The sequence below is a fragment of the Haliotis cracherodii genome, unplaced genomic scaffold (assembly GCF_022045235.1).
Source record: "Haliotis cracherodii isolate W230 unplaced genomic scaffold, xgHalCrac1.p SCAF_15, whole genome shotgun sequence".
Classification (NCBI taxonomy): Eukaryota; Metazoa; Mollusca; class Gastropoda; order Lepetellida; family Haliotidae; genus Haliotis; species Haliotis cracherodii.
In genome coordinates this window covers 7,521,705-7,534,256 of record NW_027266270.1, presented here as the reverse complement: position 1 = coordinate 7,534,256, position 12,552 = coordinate 7,521,705, and the positions used below count along the sequence as shown (strand labels likewise).

Here is a 12,552-nt window from a genome sequence, read left to right as displayed (position 1 = left end):
AGTACAGTTTCCTCACAGTGTTTCAGGTATCGCTATACCATATGTACATCTATACAAACACTGATTAGAGCTAAAACAAGTATCTGGACGTATTAACCGGACGCAAATAACATGCAAATGTGATTTTGTCCAAACGTTTACTTGTTTTACGAAACAAAGTTTGTTCAAATTTGTTACACACGCGATGGACAGTAAAAGTGGTCAGTTTATTAGAATTGTACTTAGTACCCCTGAATATATTTACTGAATAAATAAAACCAAAGTTTCGTCAATGTTTGAATGGCTGTTGGAAGTGACAGATCCACACATACATGACCAAATAGAGAATTTATGAATGTTATGTGTTCCTCATAATAAAGAAGTTTACATACACAATTTCACTGTAACACTTTCTTTAAGCTTTGAAATTGTAAATTATGTCTATAAATATAATACAATACTTGTGGTTCTAAGTCAGATGAAATAATGTTATTGTCGCCACTAGGGAGCAAAAATCATTTTAACTTATTCTAAAAGAAAAGATGCCTCCAAGAAACTCAGTTTGATCAGGGAGTTTAGTCGGTACTATACTACCTGGTTATATCTGCAGTTGTCCTCAGCTATATATTTTAGAATCAGTGTATCCATGAACTCTTAATATTAAGTATCTATGGTGATACAGATTTACCATGTAAGATAAATACTAGCATGTACGCGGGAATTTAGTTTGACGTTAAGTTCGTTTCAGGCCTGGGAATACAATTGTTAGTTTATAAAACCCATGAACACTACTGTTCCGGGTTTTTGCATGATGGATGTAACGTCACGTTTCATTGGCTAAAGTCATGTTGACAAAGAGAGATAACCACTACTCCTCTTCTTCAGAAAAATGAATCAATAGTAATTTCTATATTCTATACCTTATGCACTTTAGCAGTAAGTAACCACGCTGAAGGAGATATATTTGTACTTTATGTTCCAAAACAATAATACATACGATCGTCGATGTGATCACCAGTGATAAAATGATAAAAAACAACGGCAACAAAATTGCCAAGACACCTATTTTCGATGTATCATCGTTCTGCTCATGTGACAATGACTTGAAAGAATAGAAGTTTCAAAATATATCTCAATATTCGAGAAATAACCGGGCACATCATTGTCTAGTTTTGCAAAAACAGACGTAGATATTCACAGAACAATAATTATTCGAATCAATATGGAAATTTATGAATGCCTTTCTGATAACTCTTTTTCACTTGACATGTTTACAGACCAGAGATTTACCCACTCAAGTATTTTGGGACATGTCAACTATCACAAGGATGTTGCAATTTGCGGATGCTGAGATTTGAGCCCTACCAAAGGTAGATCTGCTTTAGTTTGCTATAAACATTAACACTAATAACAGAGCATGGGTGCTGGAGAAAATGGCCACAAATTTTGGAGAAAATGAGCCCATTTTTTTAGAAACAAACTAACACAAATCTCTGGGGTTTTAGTTAATTTATGTATATCCAGTTGGCCATCGTCACAACTGGTTATCCAGGATAAGTTGAACCAACTCACAAAATGTGTTCGAGACAAGTAGGCAGTGCACAGAATTTGGGCAAACAAATTTGGTTTGTCACAGATACAGACAGAAAGTGTATGCATGTTGTGGACGTGCAGGTCATGATGATGAAATTGACTACGGTCCCGTGGACACGTGTTGCTCATAAGACTAAGAGGTCCGTTTGACAAGTCGATAACAGAAATCTTTTAAAATTGTTTGATACAAGTTATATACAAACAAATAAACATGTCAAAACTAGGTAAGCATGACCAAATCATACATTCTCAGGCTCGAGAATTGGCCTTTAGTCATGATAATGTCCTAAATTACATGGAGAAAGAATGTAGAAATAAATCTCAAGTTTCGTCAAAAGCTAGCGTTGCCACTGGTCTGTCTGTGTACACGCTAAAACGCATCAGAATTTAAAGACTGGTGCTAGGATTATCCACTTTTTTTCCTATTAAACCAGCTAGCAATATTATGTTTACTGTATGCTGAAACCCATAAACAATCACATGGGATTAATTAAGGCGTATGTCATTGAGTCAACTATCACCACGTTAAGGTCTCAACCTTCACAATCATTTGATGAATGACATGACACTATTCATTATTGCTCTCTGGGGTAAAAAATATATTCCATTTTTACAACAAATAAATTCCCTTCATTGTCGCATTACTTCTCAATTTTTGTTATCCATGCAAATTTACTGTCACCATTTTCACAGTCATGGAGTACCTCACATCCGCACTTACTAGTATGTGCTTTTGAACTCGCCACTAGAACTTGTTAGCTGAGACAGGACATGCACATATCCATCATACCGCATGTCACCACCCACCACCCCTTTCTTCACAATGGTATGCGCCACTGGGCGGACCACCCACCATCCCTTTCTTCACAATGGTAGGCACCACTGGGCGGACCACCCACCACCCCTTTCTTCACAATGGTATGCGCCACTGGGCGGACCACCCACCACCCCTTTCTTCACAATGGTATGCGCCACTTGGCGGACCACCCACCACCCCTTTCTTCACAATGGTATGCGCCACTGGGCGGACACCATACAGTCATACACTGTTAATTGTTGGACCACACCTCAACTTATCCTGGCTAGCCAGTAGGTTCGTCTTATTCTCCCTCGCCCTCGGTGGCATGTCTGAGTGTACATGCCACTGTATCCTCAACAATGCTGCCCCCAGATACATGCAGGATGTTTGTGGCCTTCTGCTTGATCCTAAAAAAATGTAAATGTTTTATTAAAAAAAGTATGCAGATATTAATTAATTAACTTCAATTATCTTCAATTATCTTCAATTAACTATAGTTAACTTCAAGTAAGTTCTTAAATGTTGATCAGTATCAATTAATCACCTCACAAAGAAGCAATAATTATTATGCTCCATAAGCAAAGGAATTAATTATTCTAATTAATAGTTGAGCTATTGTTACCACTACACTTACTTGCACCAGTACCAGCTAGGCTCTGTGACATAGATGTGGGGCTCCGATCCTGTTGTAATTTTGTACCCTGCTTGTATCACTGTAGCATGTCATCCTCTCGGCCTAGCACTGTGCTGCCAGCATGTCTTACAACCAGATTTCTTCTATAACATAGATGAAGCAAAAAATGAAAAAATATGTTACGTTGCATTAAGATAGAATTAGGTGAAGTAGTTGTCGTATGAGATATTCCCATATAAGATCACCACATATGTGTCAATGAGTTTCTGCTTGTTCTTCTGTGAGCCTTGTGCCACGATGGTGAAGTTGTTCACGTCAGTATCAATGTCCATGTTGCCAGGTTCATGGATGCTGTCGTCTTTAATGGATCTGAGACCCGTGCAGATCCGGGGTAGAATAGGTCTTCAGCAACCCATGCTTGCCGTAAAAGGTGACTGTGCTTGTCGTAAGAGGCAACTAACAGGATCGAGTGGTCAGGCTCACTGACTTGGTTGATGCATGTCATTGATCCCAATTGCGTAGATCAATGCTCATGAGAGAATACAGAACAAATTCTCATATACTAGTCTATTTCAACAAGTTCAGATTAATAGATATTACAATGTTTATATCATTTTACATCTTACACATTAACTCACTTTCAGTAAGTATTGACTATCTTCACTTACATATTAAATGACCTTACAAGATGATTTTCCGTTATCTGAATACAGGGATTGATTTCGCTATATCCAAGCTGCACCAGTGCCGGTAAAACATTGCAAGTGCAGGTAACTTTTATTGTCAGGATGCACCCAGTGCAGGTAACATTTCTCAACACAAGTGCACAGCAGTGGTTATATATTGATAACAGTGGAGAAGAGGCTTCAAATCTTTTTGAATCCAGGGAACGAAAGTTCATGAAAATAATGAAATACCCAGGTAGTCTGAATTAGGACTGTTCTGATTCACTCGCGCATTCTGTGAATCGAACTGTATCAATTCATGAATTTAATTCTTTATTCGTGGCCACTAGAATCGAATATTTATAAACATGCAATCATGTGCAGTACATAAAAATATCCATAAGAACATGTTATCATGGTTATATGCATAGATTTCTTCAAAAGACAACACTCTTATACTATTTAATTTGACAGTATTGTGGTCACTGGTCATTGTCGCATTTAAGCAGATACTAGCACCTGGATAAGTGCTGTATAGAAATTTATAATATATTAATAATTAACAAACCATGTCAAATATTTTGTTGTTATTGCTTCACTGAACATAACAAACAATACATCTACTGCTGACTTGTTATTGTATTCGTGAATTAATATTCGTATTCGTGATACGGATTGGATTCGCCTCATAGTGTATTCGTTGCAGCCCTAGTCTGAATGCAGTGAACTTGCAGAACTAATTCTTACCAATTACCTTAGGATACCTTTACTATTGGGCAGTTTGGTAAGGACTACAGGACTAGTGCCAATTTCTAACGCTGTTAGGGTCATTGCTTATCCCCACTTCTCCTGTATGTGTCATTGTATCTGGCCTCTGGCGTTTTAAGTGACAGTGTTTACTACTACTTATTGAAAAACAAACAAAACACCAAATTTTTAAACTTATCCATCTCATACTATTCATGTCTCCCTTAGGGTCACGGGTGGCCCAGTCGTCTAAGGCACCTCAATTTGCTGTGCAGAGTTGAGTCCCTTGGGCACGCCAGAAATCTATGATTGTGGGTTCGAATCCCGATTCAGACAATTATGTTTCTAGGTTTGTCAGCACCATACCTGTGCTTGTGGGTTTCACCGAAGTGGTAAACGTCTGAGACCTGCATCACTTCAGGCTTTCCTCCCACATTAAGCTGACACGCCGTGATATAACTGGAATACTGTTAAAAGCGGCGTTAAACCAACCTCATGCACTTACTCATGTCTCCCTTCTTTGATCCTGGTGTGAAAACATCCTTGAACAAAGAGCACACTAGAGGTGTTTTTTTCAAGCTGGAAAGTTTGTTCTAGGACTTTTTCACACAAAGAAGCAAACAGAAGAGTGTTAGGTAGGATAAGTATATAAATATACTCTTTATTGTAAAATCGTCAGTTAATAATGTGAAGTGGGAGCCAAGGGTCTCATATATAACAATTGTATCAACCAACTAAGTTTTATTTGAGACCACTTTCGGTGTCATTTTTTCCATACAATGGGGCCATTTTCTCCAGATTTTCTAAGACCATTTTTACATGGGGCCATTTTCTCCAGATTGTCTGGGACCATTTTTACATGGGGCCATTTTCTCCAGATTGTCTGGAACCATTTTTACATGGGGCCATTTTCTCCAGATTGTCTGGGACCATTTTTACATGGGGCCATTTTCTCTATAAGCCCCAGAGCATAATGTAATATTCAATCACATACCATCCCAATGTGTTGGAATACAACATGTTCAGAAAAAACTGCAGACAAATATATCAGACCCACTGCTTGAATCCTTATATTGAAATATAAATCAGGCATCATTCACATTCCATTGTGATTCATGTCAACAGGGAGTTCAGGATCTGTGAAGCAATAATAGAATAATATGAAAATGTAGCAGCTGGACTCAGGCATAACTGCAGTCCTAGCAAATTATGGACTCTCAACAACCTGCAAGGGAACGTCCTATGCTTCAGTGCAATCTGACAATGACTGTATAATTTCAATTACTTGGTGATGTTTTCTCACATGTAAATTTTTAACCGACTAGACAGATATGGTATTGGCAATTCATCCAATCTGAAGTCTCACGCCTATTCCAGTAGATTAGTACTGCCCGACACCGTCAGTCATAAGGCTGCTGATATCAAATATGTATTACAAAGGCATGATCACCATACAGCCTTAAAGCCTGGCAAACCATGGAAGAGACTTTAAAGATGGACAACATGCAGGTTGAAATATAACATGCTTATTTAATATGTATTTTGTTCATATGTGAGTACAAACTGAATCAAGGTCACACCTGTATATTTTTTGGCTTATACATTTTTTGCTCACCTGCTTGGTGAGGAGGTCGAAAAAACAATTGTGTGGACAGACAGACGAATGAACGGGCTGACGGACAGACAGTTACTTCAGTTAAAAGGCCACAGGTTATCAAATAATCTTTGTTGAAAGAGATGAATAAATATCTTCACATTGCCAACACCTTGTGTTATCCATATATATCCAAATTCTAATGGAAGCAAAATAGTTTAGACATGATTAGTCCATGTGGTGTGACCAGAACCGTCTAGTGATTTAAACATTTCATAGAATTGGCGAGGCAGTCAGTGATCATCAAGTGCAGTAACCTGCACGATCATCAAAGTGCAGTAACCTGCACGATCATCAAGTGCAGTAACCTGCACGATCATCAAAGTGCAGTAACCTGCACGATCATCAAAGTGCAGTAACCTGCACGATCATCAAGTGCAGTAACCTGCACGATCATCAAAGTGCAGTAACCTGCACGATCATCAAAGTGCAGTAACCTGCACGATCATCAAGTGCAGTAACCTGCACGATCATCAAAGTGCAGTAACCTGCACCACTACTTGGTGGCCCATGTGGTATACACAAGTTGGAGAGGGGCTCTACCACACTCTCCCAGAACCATAGCATTGTTTGTTATTATACCTGTTTTAGGAAACCATTTTCACATGGAACCATAGCATTGTTTGTTATTTTACCCATTTTAAGTAACCATTTTTACATGTTATTCTTTACATTTTCATTAATTTCTCAAAACGAAGTGCCCCAATTGTGTAGTTCAATATGTTTGATATGTCCAGATATTTAATGATTAATTTGTTGCACAAGATTTTCATCTGTGTTGATGAAATGTAGGTATTTACTTTTGTCAGAGTGAGTGAGTATGGTTTTACACCGCTTTTAGCAATATTCCAGCAATATCACGGCGGGGACACCAGAAATGGGCTTCACACATTGTACCCATGTCGGAAATCGAACTCGCGTCTTCGGCGTGACGAGCAAAACTTTTGTCAGAGAATTTATTTTATTTTCATTGGAGGCTTTCAGTGCCATGGGAAAACATTTGATTCAGATACAGTAAACTACGGTTATAACGAACTCAAAGGGACCACTAATTTTAGTTCGCAATAACCGTAGTTCGTTTTAAGCATATGTACAGCATATACACAAGAAATGGTCGGGACTAAAAAATAAGTTTGTTATATCCGTCAGTTCGTTATAAGCGTGTTCGTTATAATTTAAACATAGTTTACTGTATTTAAGAAGTAGTACTTGTACTTGTATTGATATACTTACATCCGTTAAAAAAAATGAACATTATGGCAAATAAATACAATCAGAAGAATCCAAGAATTCTTTTGAATTTTTCTTCTGAACATATTTTTTGCTCCAGTTATTTGAATGTGCACTCCAAAAAAATAAGAAAGTGTTGCCTATGTGGAGCCAACAGAAGAAAGATGATGTTTTAAATAACTTTTATGTGTGTTGGATAAAACACGTCAGGGGGCTTTTATGAGGTTTAAAGCCTGAATCTAAGGGATAAAAACAGGGGCATCAGACCCTAGGTTTTATCCCGAGGAAGAGGGTTTTAAATCTCATGAAGACCCAAGGATAAGTGTTTTATTTAACTCATAAACCGAAAAAGAAGCTAAATAAAGTGACAAGACAACATTTATCAGCAGTTTTATGTTTCAAACATATACTACTCAAAAGAAGTTAAAGAACACCCATGTTTTTCATATGGCTCTGGTTAACCTGTCATGGCTGGTGGGAGTGCATCACACAGCATTCCAATTGGGGGTGTTCTTTAACTTCTTTGACTAGTATACTTTCCATGAACCTTAGGAAACGGTCGTCTCTTTTGCTGGCATACAGGTATTTGAAAAAGACATTCTTCTTGTGAGTAAGGATAAGAAGTAATGGATGGAGAACTTCTTTATTACAATTAAGAACAACGTTTCGGTGTAGGTTCTAACACCGTTATGAAGCTAGTGATATGCAGACTGTGGTTGACAGTAGAGTAGACATCAGAGAGAGAGAGAGAGAGAGAATAATGTTTATTATAATGTCACATGTTATATAAACTTCATACTAAAACCTTACATAAACAATAAAATATAACATCCGACCAGGTATGGCCTACGAGACACTAGACATAAAAGCAAATTATAACGTCATGATCTGGATAGGGTAAATTAAGACATATACTAACGCAATGTTTAAAATTAAGGTTGGGTTATGAACATGCACGCTCGCACGCACACTCGCAGGCACACTCGCACGCACACGCACACACACACGCCAAATTACTTATAAAGTCACGCATGAATCATACACAAACACGTGGATACCCACACACCATACCACGCACACACACATGCGCAAGTACACGCACACACACACACATACCATACGTATAGACTCACACACCCCCACACACACACACACACTCATACACGTACACATACACCATACGTACATTATACGCCAGACACACACACACACAACACAGGGGTGCATTTATCCTCACCAACACTCAACATAAACATTATGAGTGACAAGCGTCTTTGGAACATTTGATCAATTAGCTTACAAAGAGTACAACACCCGTGTTCACATCTGAGTAATGTTATAAATTTCCCGGTTGAACATAAGTTTTTGAAATCTGGCATACATTCACACATAGCCTACATTACTGTACATCATAACGTTAATCAGATGTAGTTATACTGGAGTAGAGAAGCCTGTTATGTACACACAAGGGTAGTGATGACAATCATCGGTGAAGTCAGGGACATAAACAAAGGATGAAGCCAGTAATATAAACAACGGGATTATGACTGGTTTGGGTCTTTGATGAGTTGATGGTACGCCTGGGGAATGTAATAGCCTTGGTCATGGATGAATCAATGATCAAGTGGACAGTGGTCATGATTGATGGATGAAATGACAGACACCCATAATAGCTCTCGATGTGCTGTAGCCACAATGAATATTACTGTGCATCCTTTGGGATGCAGTATATTTTTTCGCTGCTTCCATTCTCTACATTTGTGCAGACTGGATGCACATTTATGCATCATGTCAAACCCTGCTTCTGTTAAACTTATCTCAGTTGAGATATATTTGTCATATTTGTCAAAGAAGAAAATCAGGAATTTTCTCAAAAATCAGGAATTTTCTCAAAAATCAGATTTGAACATTTAGCAAAGTTATATGTAAGGCTTAATAAAATAAAAGAATTGGTTCTCAGACTTTTAAAAATATAGTGAGGGGCAGGTGGTGTTTTTTGTTTGTTTGCTCGTGCAAACAAGTAGGTGACCAAATAAACAATTGTGTACCATCAACACAACGCCGAAGACCCGGGTTCGATTCCCCACATGGGTACAATGTGTGAAGCCCATTTTCCGGTGTCCCCTGCCGTAATATTGCTGGAATACAGCTAAAAGCGGCGTAAAACCATACTCACTCACTCTTCTGTCTGATGTAATGATGTGTTGTTGCAGATGTTGTAATGTGTTGTTGTAGATGTTGGTGCGGCTGAAGAAGAAGCTGCTGCTGCTGACACTGATCCTGGGTGCCGTGCCTGTCATCCTCATGCTGTACCTCGTTATCAGCACAGATGGTAAGAGATGCGTTTCCGTGTCAGTAGATATTGTTTTGAGTTGTGTCCCTTGGGCGTGACAGGAACCTTTGATCATGGGTTTAAAGCCTAGATTCACCCTGATTATGATTTATGTTTTTGTCGATGTCACACCCATGCTCATGTGACCCGTGAAGATAAGGGGTAGAATAGGTCTTTAGCAACACATGCCTGCCGTAAAAGGCAACTCTGCTTGTCGTAAGAGGCAACTAACAGGATTGGGTGGTCAGACTCGCTGACTTGGTTGATGCATGTCATGGAATATATTTACAGTGTTTCGGCCACTACCTCATAGACTTGATTGACTGCATATCATCCTACCCTGACGGCATGGATTGTCTCCCATATCAGTCATTGGATCGTCTGGTCCAGACTTGATTAATCACATGCTACCGTCATTCAGCTGGAATATTGTAGTTACTGCATCGTATGCTATATATAGGAGAATCTTCCAATTTTAGTCAGTTCAACTGGTCTCTTGTGTATCTAGTCCAGTGATTCCATGTGGAATTGTAGAGTATTAGGCAGGTGATTTGTGGGTATTTTGGTGGCAAGCTTCTGCCAGTACGGTGAGAGATGTGCACAAGTTCCTTCCTCAGCAACATTTTCTAAGTCAGTCAGCCGCCATTTTTTAGCTGCCACACTCAAAACCCGGCTTTTGTGGTGCTTGAAAACAATATTTCGCTAAGTTAATATCATTTTTGTTCCATAGTTAGTGTACTATGTTTGTTGAAATGTGGCTCCTCTGGGTGTCACTGAGGAGATTGTTACACACCATCATGGAACATTCACGTAATATTTTGAAATGTATGTTCCGTTGTCAGTGTGTGGGAATTGCGTTGATATTCAACTTGGAGGATTAATTATATTAAACCCTACACGTGCAAGTGGAGTAACTCTTCCTGCCAGTCTCATTAATATCAGACCTTAGTTCTCGTTACCGCTAAACAAAGATCTGAAGACATCCCATTAGGGGTCATGTCAGAATGACCTTTCATCCGACCAATCAGTGCGTTGCTTACAAGATTATGAAAGTGACAGTCGGAATGTGATTTCTAATCATGCAATCTCGAAAACTTTAACACAGGGTATTCCGAACAATAGTTACGGGTTTAATGACTGGATCCTTACAATCTAGACCATCTATTAGCCATTCCAGTATATTTTTTGTTCAGGTTTCAAATTTGTAATCGAGAATTTGTCAAAATATGTTTCGAAGCGCAGTCGCCAATTTGAAATTTGTGCCGTAAAGCACGAGAAAGCTGCCTTCTGATTGGCCATTCCATTTGTCGGTCAAAGTTCGCGCAAGGTAGGTCTGATGTGACCCGTAATGGGATGTCGTCAGATCTTTGTTTAGCGGTAGTGAGAACTAAGATATGATTTTAATGTGATTACTCTTCCTGCTTATTTTGAAGTTCATCACCCTATACTTCAAATAGTCACACTGTGTCATGCAGGTGTATTAGTAGCGTTACATGGCAGATAGGTGTTTACATGGCAGACAAGTATGTACTTACTTACTTACTTACTTTGGAGATGTAACGTGTGGTTTCCGACTGATGCGTATTTCGCACAGGGGCCCGGCCAGGCCATTTAATGTGTTTCCGAAAGGGGTGAAAGTGGTCTGTGCAACCCAAGAGGGGGCTTTAGGGGTTGCTTATATAGAATTTGGGAATTTTGAGATTTGGAATAGATGCCTATGGGGTAGGGGAGGAGAACTAAGGGAGCTGGGTATGGTGGATGTTTGTGTGTTTATGTAATTTTGATTTGGTAGATTATAGTGTTTTTATAGTGTTTTATTAGTTCCGTTTTGATTAAGAATACGCCTAAGGCCTTGAAGTTTTCTAGTTTATTTTGTGGGTTTAGTATTGCTTCCAGAGTGAGAGCTTTGTTTAGATTGAGGGTGGTTTGTAATGCGGTTCGATGTGTTAGGTAGTGTGTGCAGTGGATGAGAGCGTGTTCTGGGGTTTCTAGTTGTTTGCAGTGTGGGCAGTTACCTGTAGTATGTTTTTTTTATTTGTTTTAGGTGGTTATTTAGGTTGGTGTGTCCTGTTTGGAGTTTAATGATTACTCTGTCGATTTTTTTTGATGGATGGAGAATTTTTGGTTTGGTTAGTGGTTTGCTGAGTACTTTTTTGATTTGGCTATTGAGTTTAGATAGGTTATGCCATTTTTTGGTGATTTTTTGTTTATTTACGCTTTTAATTTCTGATTTTGAGTCGGGTAAGTTTAAGCTTATTTCTTGGATTTTGAGGGATAGTTTAGCTGCCTTATTGGCGTTTTCATTACCGTATAGGTATGTACTATTTAGTGTGTCCTATTTGTGTCCGGCTGTATGTGTGAACTCTGACCTCTGTGACAGATCCATACAGTGGAGAGGGCAGTCCCGGGCAGCTGGAGACGAGGCTGGCCGAGAGGGTCAACAGTGTGGAGGAACAAAACAGACTGCTGAGAAAACAACTCAGGTAACACCTTGTCAGTACACACACCTCTTTAATACACAGTGTGGAGCAGCATACATACTGCTGAGAAAACAGCTCAGGTAACACCCTGTTAATACACACACCTCGTTAATACAGTGTGGAGAAGCAAAACAGACTGCTGAGAAAACAGCTCAGGTAACACCTTGTCAATACACACACCTCGTTAATACACAGTGTGGAGGAGCATACATACTGCTGAGAAAACAGCTCAGGTAACACCTTGTCAATACACACACCTCGTTAATACACAGTGTGGAAGAGCATACATACTGCTGAGAAAACAGCTCAGGTAACACCTTGTCAATACACACACCTCGTTAATACACAGTGTGAAGGAGCAAAACAGGCTGCTCAGAAAACAGCTCAGGTTAATACACACAGAAAACAGCTCATGTTAATACACACGGAAACCTTGTTA

At 39.0% G+C, this 12,552-nt stretch overlaps 1 protein-coding gene across 2 annotated transcripts in view; it reads left to right on the top strand.

The window, feature by feature from the left end:
- The window catches only part of LOC139462218 (xylosyl- and glucuronyltransferase LARGE1-like), a 472,136-nt gene that overhangs the window by 434,831 nt on the left and 24,753 nt on the right, over positions 1-12,552 (top strand). The window contains exons 1-4 of one of the 2 annotated variants that reach the window (XM_071243811.1): positions 827-915; positions 1,257-1,349; positions 9,537-9,633; positions 12,014-12,116. In XM_071243811.1, coding sequence (XP_071099912.1) covers positions 9,537-9,633; positions 12,014-12,116 — 200 coding nt within the window. In that variant the 5' untranslated portion in view covers positions 827-915; positions 1,257-1,349. Of the gene's footprint in view, positions 1-826; positions 916-1,256; positions 1,350-9,536; positions 9,634-12,013; positions 12,117-12,552 lie in introns of those variants that run through there. The other variant, XM_071243812.1, reaches the window with a different exon arrangement.